The sequence below is a fragment of the Eulemur rufifrons genome, chromosome 8, assembly GCF_041146395.1.
Source record: "Eulemur rufifrons isolate Redbay chromosome 8, OSU_ERuf_1, whole genome shotgun sequence".
Lineage (NCBI taxonomy): Eukaryota > Metazoa > Chordata > Mammalia > Primates > Lemuridae > Eulemur > Eulemur rufifrons.
The window spans coordinates 21,364,439-21,374,850 of NC_090990.1; the positions used below are offsets into that span (position 1 = coordinate 21,364,439).

General features: G+C 51.8%; 2 protein-coding genes across 7 annotated transcripts in view; one reads left to right on the forward strand and one right to left on the reverse strand.

The window, feature by feature from the left end:
- The window catches only part of ZCCHC17 (zinc finger CCHC-type containing 17), a 56,697-nt gene extending 55,735 nt beyond the window's left edge, over positions 1-962 (forward strand). For 4 of the 5 annotated variants that reach the window (XM_069477573.1, XM_069477575.1, XM_069477576.1 and 1 more), the window contains one exon: positions 49-962. In XM_069477573.1, coding sequence (XP_069333674.1) covers positions 49-210 — 162 coding nt within the window. In that variant the 3' untranslated portion in view covers positions 211-962. The remainder of the gene's footprint in view (positions 1-48) is intronic. The other variant, XM_069477577.1, reaches the window with a different exon arrangement.
- Positions 963-1,276: 314 nt separating this feature from the next.
- Positions 1,277-8,887, reverse strand: FABP3 (fatty acid binding protein 3). Of its 2 annotated transcripts, none has more exons than XM_069477580.1 (4): positions 8,615-8,887; positions 4,869-5,041; positions 2,906-3,007; positions 1,277-1,965 (listed from the first exon to the last, which is right to left on the reverse strand). In XM_069477580.1, the coding sequence occupies exons 1-4, from the start codon at positions 8,685-8,687 to the stop codon at positions 1,912-1,914; spliced, it is 402 nt and encodes a 133-aa protein (XP_069333681.1). In that variant the 5' UTR covers positions 8,688-8,887; the 3' UTR covers positions 1,277-1,911. The 2 variants fall into 2 exon arrangements, with proteins under 2 accessions (XP_069333681.1, XP_069333679.1); XM_069477578.1 differs by having other exon boundaries at positions 4,869-5,074.
- Between the last annotated feature and the right edge of the window lie 1,525 nt (positions 8,888-10,412).

The following is a 10,412-nucleotide window of genomic DNA, read 5'->3' on the forward strand; positions in this document are numbered from 1 at the left end:
GTGAGCCACCACGCCCGGCCAATATTGAGTTTTTAATTTTTTTTTCAGGAAAAGAAGAAAAAGAAACATAGAGACAGAAAGTCGTCTGACTCTGACAGCTCAGACTCCGAGAGTGATACAGGCAAGAGGGCAAGGCACACATCAAAAGACAGCAAGGCAGCAAAGAAGAAGAAAAAGAAGAAGAAGCACAAGAAGAAGCACAAGGAGTGAGAGTAGCAAGAGTGCAGAGGGTGGTTGAGAGCAGGAACCAGGGGCCTTGTGCCTTGTGCCCTGGCTCCTAGAAAGACTCACCAGTGAGAATATGGCTTCCCACCCCATTAACTGCACTCCCATGGGAGATGGCTTCCCCTCATGCAACAGGCAGGTTTGGGAGTTAGAGGTCACAAGTAGCTGCCTGAATGAGTTGTTGTTTCCTTATCACTCCTGGTCCTTTTGCAAGTGACCCCTGCAGCTTACACATTCATTCATCCAGCTTCCTTCATTCAGCAGGAGGTCCCATTACTCTCTCCAGCGGCCACTGCCAGAGCCGGATTCCTGCACAGGAGTCCAGGCTAGAGCCACTGGGACTGCTGTGCTGGTAAGTCTGGCTGTAGTTGGAGAACAGAGTGATTGGCCCCTTCTATTGGTCTGTCTGGGCCGACTGCTGGGTGATCTCTGCTGCATCCAACATGGGGGCAGAGAGACTGGCAGCCAGAGGGAGAATGTGTTAAGAAGTGGTGCTCACTCTTTCCATCCCCCAACGTGGTTCTGTGCTAGAAGGGACAGCCAGTGCCCACAGCCAGAAAACAATCATTTGCCGTGTGACTTAGCTAGTGTATGACATTCCAGCAGACCACTGAACTGGACAGCTGAAACCAAGATCATTGTTCCACTTTGTATTTACTACTGTGTGAGTCAGTTGATTCTACTTCAGGTCCCTGCTTAAAATCCTGGCACTAAATGGAAGTGTGTTTGGTTTTAAACTTACTGAAAATTCTTATTCCTATAATCCTTCTTTCTGGGTAACTTACAGATTTAAATCCACTGAGTTGCATTAGGTGACAGAAAAACATTTAACATGTTACCTTAGACCTTGGAGAGAGGCCCAGCTGAGGTACAGAGCCAGAGGCCCTGGCACAACACAGCCTTCTTGGGAAATCACCCATAAGCCCTCTCTCCTATAATGGTCATCCTCTTCCCCCAGGGTTGTTTAGAGAAGCAGTAAGAATTTGTAACCATGAGTACTAGGCTGGTGCCTAGGTGGGAGCTCAGCAGTCATCTGGTCATTTTCTCCCTCCACCATGGCACAAGCCTGGGTCCTGTGTCCTAAACCTGCATTCTGGAAAGGGAAAGACCACAGCATTTCACAGGGAAAAGCCAGACCCAAGATTATTCAGTGCAAGATGGGCCTGAGGTGACATTTCTGTAGCCAAGCCTCGGGAGGCCCCACCACTGACTGGACTAGCTCACTTGACCATGGGGAGGGGCAGTGTTTGGCCAGGCGTAGTTACAGCTGTTTCATTACTGAATGTGTAAGGTGGTCAGCTGACTGCCAGTACCCGAGATTGTCCCTTTCAGGCTCTCAATCAGTGCTTCTTCCTGAGTGACCCTCAGGCAGTCATTACTGCCCACTGTCTGACGCACAGGGGAACCCGAGACTCCCAGAGTTATGTCACCAAAGGCAAAAAGGCAACTGGGTGCCCTTGGCTCTGCTTTATTGACCTCAGAGCACCCTTTGAGTACAGTTTTTTAAAAAAAGCCACACACACAATGGGAACAGGAACTGGATCTAGGCTGGTGGCACCTGACCCCAGAAGAATCCCTCAACCAAGATGGATTTATACAAAATGCAGAGGGAAAAATGAGGCAATGTGGTTCCGAGTCGAGGGTCAGCTGATTGGCAGAGGAGCAGTCAGCAAAGGCACGGGCCGGTCATGCCTCTTTCTCGTAAGTGCGGGTGCAAACTGCGCTGCCGTGGGTGAGCGTCTGCAAAGAAAGACAGAGTCAGATGGGGGCGGTGAGGATTTGGTCCTGCCTGTCACATCCCTACCAAAGCTAGGCACCTCGTTCCTAACTCCAAGGGGACCCTTGTCCCATGTGAGTGCAAGAATGCACCTTGCGGGTCACACTGACTCAAGAAGGTATGCGGTGAAGTTGGCTGAAGTGAAAACCGGAGGCCCTACAGAGTTAGGAGGCAGAGACCACAGCTGGCTGCTCTCTCTGCCCCTGGGTCTTGGGGGAATTCAGTCAAAGTTACATTCTCCAAGTGAAGCCCCCAAGCTTATCCCTAAACAGACAGATCTGCCACTCTGGTTGTGTTAACTTCTAGCCAGACAGTAGTCATGTCCTTGTGGCAGCCCAGACATAGAAAACACTGAGAGGAGGTGGGACTGGAATGGGGCAGTGCCTCACCAGTCACCAGCCTATTTCTGCATGTGACAGTGCAGTCCTAGGGAGGAGAGGGAAGCCTCTCCCAGAGGGCCTGGAGCAGATTTGGCTCTGCTTTCTTCCTCTTCCTGGGACAAGGCAAGGTGGAAACACAGGAGGAAGAAATGAAGGACATGGAGCACCTGTTGTATTCCTCTCACTTCAGTGATGCTTTGTGCTGTGCATACACTGCCTCTTTCAAGCTTCCCAGCAGCCCTACAGGTTGGTATTATTAATCTCCACTTTACAGGTGCATTTTGAGAAGTTGACTTGTCCAAAGTCATGCAGTCTATAAGCTGAGGTTTGAACTGAGGCCTGTTTGAGTCCAAAGCCATTACAGAGGAAATTCCCACCTAATACCACCCTGACCCTGCCTCCACTTCTCTTGTCCCAGTGTCCTTGGCTCTTGGGGGAGAATCTTGGCTTTTTAAAACAGGCGTGGCTAAGGGCCTGTAGTAGTCACCAATTAGATGAGGCTCCATAGTTGTTTCTGTCTTACCAGGATAAGTTTCCCATCACTTAGCTCCCGCACAAGTGTCGTCTCTTGCCCGTTCCACTTCTGCAAGTGAACAAGTTTGCCTCCATCCAGTGTCACAATGGACTGTAGAAACAGAGTAGAGGCCTGAGCTGTGATCTGAGTCAGGATTGAGGGGCAGGATGAGGTATGGACAATGGGGTCATAGAGGACACAGCCTCTGATCCAAACTAGTGATGGTGAGGACCAGAGCTAATGCAGTCCACCTTCCACCTAGCCCTACAGGAGTCTAGTTCACTTGCAGCCTACCACCTTGCTGGCGAGAGGCAGGTAGTATGGTGGAGCCAGACAGCCTGGCTCTGAGAAGTGCCACAAGCCTTTAAGACTTATCTGTGTTCTAGGTGATGCCCACAGATGTGCCAGTCTGTGTCCCTGGGAGAGACTAGCTATGGAGAAGGAGTCATCCTGAGAATCTCTCTCCAGCCTTGTGGTTATCACACATAATATCTAAAAGATCCTTGGTGATAGAAAGTTAGACTTCCTGCTCTGTATTCCTACGCTTCCTGGTCCACATCATGTGACCCCTTTAGCTGAGAAGAGGGCAGCAACTACAAGGTTCTGGGACTGGGTGCCCTTGGAGTGATCTTCAGCTCTGGGTCAAATGCCTGCTTAGTCCTCTGGGTGCTGCCAGCCTACCTCAGCTGGTTCTCACTTGGCAGCTCTCCCAGGTCTCTCTTTTCTAGGAATTTGGGGGCTCTAGGCTAGGCTAAGGGATCCTGACTGAGCAGGTTCAGTAGGAGAATCTGAGAAGGCTGTGTTTGTTGTTTGGGGGAGGAGGAGGAGGAGGGGGACCTGTTCCTTTGTGTGCTGTCCTTATCACCACCTTACTCCTCATTCTCATTTCCGTAATTTTTTTTGCACAATCGGCAGATATTTAGGTCCCCAGCGGGCTATTACTGTATTTAATTGGGGCTCTTGCCCCTTGAGAAGGGGGGCACGCCCAAGGAGATAGGAACATGTGTGGTGGGGCAGCCATCTTTGGGCACCATCCCCAACACTGCTGCCAGCCTCCTGTGATATCCTGGGCTGGGCTTCAGCTCCTCTCCCTCCCCAAGGAGGCCAACCCTACCTTCCCTTTGCAGGGACAGCTGTGAGGAAGGGGAAACAGCTGAGGGGCTGAATGATGGCGTCATGATGAAGAAGATACAGCTAAAGGGACACTGTGTACAGGTCAAAGCCCCTGAGTCCTCTCTCTCCTGTGCCTGGCCCAGTGCTGGAAGACCTGAGGCAACCTGCCAAGACAGAGCCACTGCAGGGTGACAGAGCCCTGGCAGAGGGGGCCAAGGCTTGGTGGGAAGACACTACAAACACACCCATGACAATGTGAATGGCCCATCCTGGAACACAGCTCTTCATGCCTGTCAACTGGCAACACTGGAAATAGTTTGTCAGGGTCATTGGCCAAGCCCAGGAGTTGGAGGTTGACGAAGCATCTGAGTGGGTCTCAGCCTCTTGTTCCCAGCTGCCTTCTTTGCTGCTGGAGGCCAGGATGACCTCATTCAGTGGAGGGCCCTGACATCTGGGCAAACTTCCTAAAGCACTTCAGGTCACAGCCATGGCCACATAACTCCCCCATCTATGGAAAGGGAAAGAAACCCAGAGCTTCTGCATACCTTGCACAAGGTCACCTAGCTGGAGCTAGAGTAGACACTGAGGTCAGAAGGACATCCGGGCTCTGTGCTGCCCATCCCAAGGCAGCTAACTGATGCTTCCCAAGAAGCGAAGGAAGAAAACAAGAGGATAGAACTAACATGTATTTAGTACCTGTGGCCACCAGGCACTACACAGGCTTTATTAGCCTTTTTCATCTAAATCCCTCATAATAGCCTGCACGTCAGGGTGCAATATGAGGGAGCCAAGACTATCAGTCTGTTCCCCTCTGGGGTCTCAGCACCCTCCATTCCCAGCACCCCCTTCTCTGACTTACCTTGACCTTCCTGTCATCTGCTGTTGTCTCATCGAACTCCACCCCTAGCTTAAAGCTGATCTCTGTGTTCTTGAAGGTGCTCTGTGTCTTCAGGATGATAGTGTCCCCATTCTTTTCAATGATTGTGGTAGGCTTGGTCATGTTGGCCACCTGCCTGGTAGCAAAACCCACCCCTGAGGGCAGGCGAAAAGTTATGAGTATATGGGCTGGAGCAGAGAGCATTGTACAGGAGCTCAGTGAATAACTTAAGTCTGGGTGTGGGGAAGAGGAAGACTGTAGGTTTCAAAGCCTTTGCATGGCAGTTTTTATTTTTATTGTTTTTGGAGACAGGGTTTCACTTTGTTGCCCGGGCATGAGGGCAGTGGCATGATCACAGCTCACAGCAACCTCAAACTCTTGGGCTCAAGTGATCCTCCTGCCTCAGCCTCCCGAGTAGCTGGGATTACAGGTGCGCACCACGATGCCCGGCTAATTTTTCTATTTTTAGTAGAGATAGGGTCTCACTCTTGCTCAGGTTGGTCTCAAACTCCTGAGCTCAAGCAATCCTTCTGCCTCAGCCTCCCACAGTGCTAGGATTACAGGCATGAGCCACTGCACCTGGCCTGCATGACAGTTTTTAAATTCAGTCTTCCCCTTAGTTCTGTGGGGTGAACAGAGACTGCTGATCCCATCAGACAGGTGAGAAATTTAAGGACCAGCAATGCTATAGCAAGTCAGTGGCAGAGCTGGGATTAGGATAAACTACTAAGTGCTTTTTGTGTGATAAGAACTATGTATGTGCTATCTCATTCAGTCCTTCCTGTCCCTCTGAAGACTGTCTCCACTTTACCGATGCAAAAACTAAGACACAGTTAAAGCCCAGGGTCACGAATCTGAGACTGAAGCCCAGAATTGTTTGACTCCAGAGCTCACTTAACTGCTCAGCCATAGCTCCCTCCAAGACTAGAGCACCCCCTGCCTTCAAGGGCACCTGAGCAGCTGTCAAACTACACTGTGAGGAAAGAAATGTGGACTTTGCATTCCAAAGCCTTAGGAACAAGAGTTTTCCACCTGTGGAAGTTTTTGTCCTGAATCCTAAGAAGCATTAGTGCTCTTGTCCCCTATATATGGCAACTCGACATTTTCAAAGGCTCTTATCTATGATCTAGGAGGTAGGTACAAAGAGAATATTTGTCCCATTGTATAGATTTAGGAGAGGCCTAAAGTAGTAGCAACAATGAGTTGAAATTCAAACCCAGGTCCCCTGACTTCCAGTCCAAGGCCCTGTGGGGACTCTCCTGACCCAAGCATGGCTTCCCTGGGTTCTGGGCTAAGTCCTGAGTTTCCTGCAAGCGAGTGTCATCATGACTGCCCCCACCAGCCTATGCTGAGCTATTTTCCAAGGCAACAGTGAGGCAGGAGGCAGCCCAGTGTGGTGAGGTGGTGCATAAAGTCTCTGAATGTTCCAGTCTTCATAGTGCTTCCAGGAAGCTAAGTAGTTTGCACATGCTGTACATGGGTTGTTTTACTTAATGCTTTTAATAGCCCCTAAGGATAGGTTTTATTATCCCCAATTCACAAATGAGAAGAGTGAAATATCTTGTCCAAAGTCAAACAAAGAGTAAGTTATTGATCTAGATTTCAATCTAGGCTCCAAAACTGTTCACTCTTCCCACTGGGCCATTCTGCCCAGCACATATTCAATCCAAGCACCAAGGCCACCAGTTAGTTGTGCCTGTCTGTGGTTATTAGTACTAGGCTGAGCCTCTTTGTCCTCTGTGAACCCTTGGTCTAGGGCAAGAAGGGCAGGGGTGCCTCTGCAGCTGTGCAGATGCCAGCCCACCCTGTCTGGCCAGTGAGTGACTTGGCCCTACCCCCTGATACCAGTGAGTCAGGCCAATCACACTCCCAAGCACAGGGCAGGGCCTTGTCATTGCATCTCAGAGCTCTGTTTGCTTAGGACCTACCCAGAGGTGTGGAGTGTTTGAGGAAGGAAACCACTGTGGGATGAGTGAGGGACTGAGCCAAGAGAACCTAAAAAGACTGGGCTGACAGAATTTAGGAGACTCAGGAAGAGCTAGGTCTTATGTAGAAATGAAAGCTGAGGAGGATCTTTTCTCTCCAGTGGGCCTCAGACTTTCCGTCAGTACGAGAAAAGCAGGCTAGATGCAATCTCAGCCCCCTGATAAGCTGCCCAAAGACAACAGGTCTTTAGGCAGAGCAGCCCCCTAGCCCAAGTTCAGGAAGAAGGGTACAAGGATGGTAAGGTTGTTGCAGCTTAGTCAGAGACTTGGCTCTTTTGCCCAAATGTCTGCTTTGGAAAGAACTAAACCGGGGCATTCCAACTTCCCCAATGGCTGCTGGGGGTGGGGGAGGGGTGAGGGCTGCTTCTCTAAGAATGGCTGCCTACCTGGAGTCACTGGGTATAGTGCCCAGGGTAGGGCAGGGGCAGTTGAGAGCTTTGGCCTCAGGAGCCACACTTGTGGGCCCTGTTTCAGGCAAGGGTTAGGTGCAGAGGTGAGAGATGCATGGAGTGGACTTGCCCACCCCTTTGCATACCTGCCACAGTCCAGCCCTCCTTTCTTGGGAGGAAGGCATGTACTCTAGCTCAACCATGAACAGCATTCCAGTTTTTCCTGTCCCAGCCTGGGAGACTAGGATAAGCTCACAGCTGGGAATATCAGAGGACGGGTATCCTCTCCATCTAAGCCCAAACCAGAAGGGGAAGGGCTGAGGTCAGTCATTAGCTAAGCAGTTCCTACCACTCTTCCCACTCCCAGGGCCTGCAGGCTAGTGGAAGAGCTTTGAGTTACAGATCTAGGAACTAGGTTTTCAGATCAGCTCTACTGTGGAATTGATAAGACAAGTTTTTATTCTCCTGGTTTCAATTTCCCTGTCAAACTAGGCAAGGTATGGCCATCTCCAAGGTCCTCACCTGTAAGATTCTTGGAATCTTTGTTCTTCCCGATCCCAGCACCACAATAGCTATCCTCACCCTCCTAGAGCAATGACCCTCCCTGCCTTTAATAGGTCTTGACCTTGCTCTGGGACCCTCTGCTGCACCCCAGAAGTCCAATGGCTTTCTCCACCCTACCCCTTGCATAGGTGGCTGAGCCATGGGCTGTAGGAAAGGCCCAGCTGATGATGGGCCTCTTGCCCCACCCTACCACTAGGCTCATTGACAATGATTAGGCATGGTCACATACCTCTGAGAGCAAGGTAAGCCTAGGTGGCAGGAGAGAGGGCATCCTCCAGCAGCAGTCCTCTTCCCTAACCCAACGTGGAGGGGCAGGAGTTGCTGCAAACTGCAGGTCCCCGTCTCACCTCCTCCCCATATCCAATTTACTGATTAACCATTTTTACCCCACTCCTGTGGGGTATTCCTACTTCTTTAGGCCATAGTACACTCCCTATCCACCCCATTTCCTTGCTGGGTTGTCTTCAATTTCTAAACCACCCATGCCCCTGTTATTTCTCTCCCTGGCTAGCCGCCCACCTCTTATGATCAATGCTTTCCTTTTATACAACTCCCCCCCCCCCAACTCCAGATCATATACTCCTCTTCCTTGAAAGCGTCTCCCATGTGGAGAAGCACAGCTGGTTTCTTCCTGTGCCTCCCTACCTTGGTATCCCTCTAGCCAGGTTCAGACCATGAAAGCCCCCGCCCAGCAGGCACACCGGGCTCTGATCAGGAAGGAGCACTGCGGAGGGTAAGCAGCGGCCAGCCCTTTCCCAGCCCAGCATCCCGAGCCCCGCGGCTCGCTCACCGATTGACTTCATGTAGTCATCGAAATTCTTGCTGTCCACTAGTTTCCAGGTGCCCAGGAAGGCGTCCACCATGGTGATGCTGGGCTGGGCTGAGAAAGCAGCAGCGAGAGAGGAGGCGTGCAAGGACTCCGGACTGGCAGCTCCCTGTCGGAGCTGCTGCTTTAAATAGCCCTTGCATCACATGATGAGACGTGTGGCCCACGCCCCCGGCTCCCGAAATAGGAAGCCCCAGGCTGGGACTCACCCACGAGGGACCGGCCGCCCATCCCCCAACCCACCGAGGGGGGAGGGGAACAGCCAGTAGCGCCCGCTCGCCTGCGTCAACGTCAGCTCGGTGCCTGGGCTCCCAGTCCCTGCCCCAGGCTGGCAAGACTTGCTCCCTTCCCTGGCCTCAAGGCGCTCTTCGAAATCTGAGAAGCAGCTGGGCACCCGCCTGCGAGCCAGGGCGCATGCCATGGACATCCGTCCCCCGGTCCTCTGAGCTTGGGGTCAGAGCGGAGATGAGACTGGAGGAGGAAGAGACCTTGCCCTTGGGCTGGTGCCCACGCGGGAGAAAGTTCTGGTTGACTGTTCTGGCACAGGCACCCTTGCCTTCTTTTTACAGGTGAGGAGCCAGAGGCCCCGAGGGGAACCGACAAGATCGCTAGAAATAAGGAGAGGGTGAATTGGAGCCCAGATTGCAAGCCTGGTCTAGCTGGCTTCAGCGCCCGTGCTCCCCCACCACTCCCACTGCCTGGTTGCGGGGACAGTCACCAGGAACGCGGTCCGCGGCTGAGCTGCCGGTGTCGCCGCCTGCTCTGGGCGAAAGCCAGATCTTCCCTTTGCGCCGAGCCGCCTCGCACGTGCTTGCCCCTCCCTGCGGAATGTCTCATGCCAGCGCACCCCCTCCCCGCCACCGGCAGTCCCCGCGCCACCGCCATTGCAAGTGTTCCGGGCTTTTCTGGCCTCTTGGCACAGCTTTTGCTCTGCTTGTTCCCCCTCACCCTCCTTCAGAAATTCTGCCAATTCAGTCAGCTCTTCCAGGCCACCTGCCGCCCTTTCTTTGACCTCTGCACACTGGCAAGCAAGCCTGCACTTTCACAGAACTTGCCAGCTCCTTAAAAGAGCCTACTGGGCGGTAGTTTGACACTTTACCTTTCCCAAAGCACTTTCCATAAAAATAAGACCCACCTTGTGTTGATGTCTATTGCATGCCTAGGGCTTTAAGTACGTTGTCTCTTTGAACTTGTAAAACAGAATCCATTGTTAGATCCGGTTCCCCTTGGCCCCAGGAACAGAGAGGCAGAGTCACTGAGGTTGCAAAAAGGCAAAGGAGTTTATTATCTAGCCCCTGGCCAGGGTCCAAATTCCAGAGCACCAACGCAGTGGCCTCTCCAGGAACTAGGACCCCGCCCTGGGGTAAAGATTAGGCTTTTATACTTTTCTGTATGCTAGTTTTCACACGACACGTTATTCTGCACACAACACGTTAGTCTGCACATGACATACTAGTCTGTACAGGACACACTAGTCTGCACTTTATCCCTCTTCAGTTTATTTGTTTCTTTTGTTCAGAAGTGGCTGATCGCGTTGGCTTCAGGTTTGTTGACTCTAAGTTTTGGGCTTTTTGCACTGGCGCCAGTTGTAGTTAACATCATCCAGGGGAAGAGGAGGGTCTCCGACAGGGGAGGGGGACTGTTGTTGCATACCTTCTAGTTTTTGGTTACAAGCGATACTGGGAACATACACCCTGCACAAGCCGTTCATGCGCTGATCATGTCTTGCTCTTCTTATTTACTTAGTTGGTTGGAGGGCACC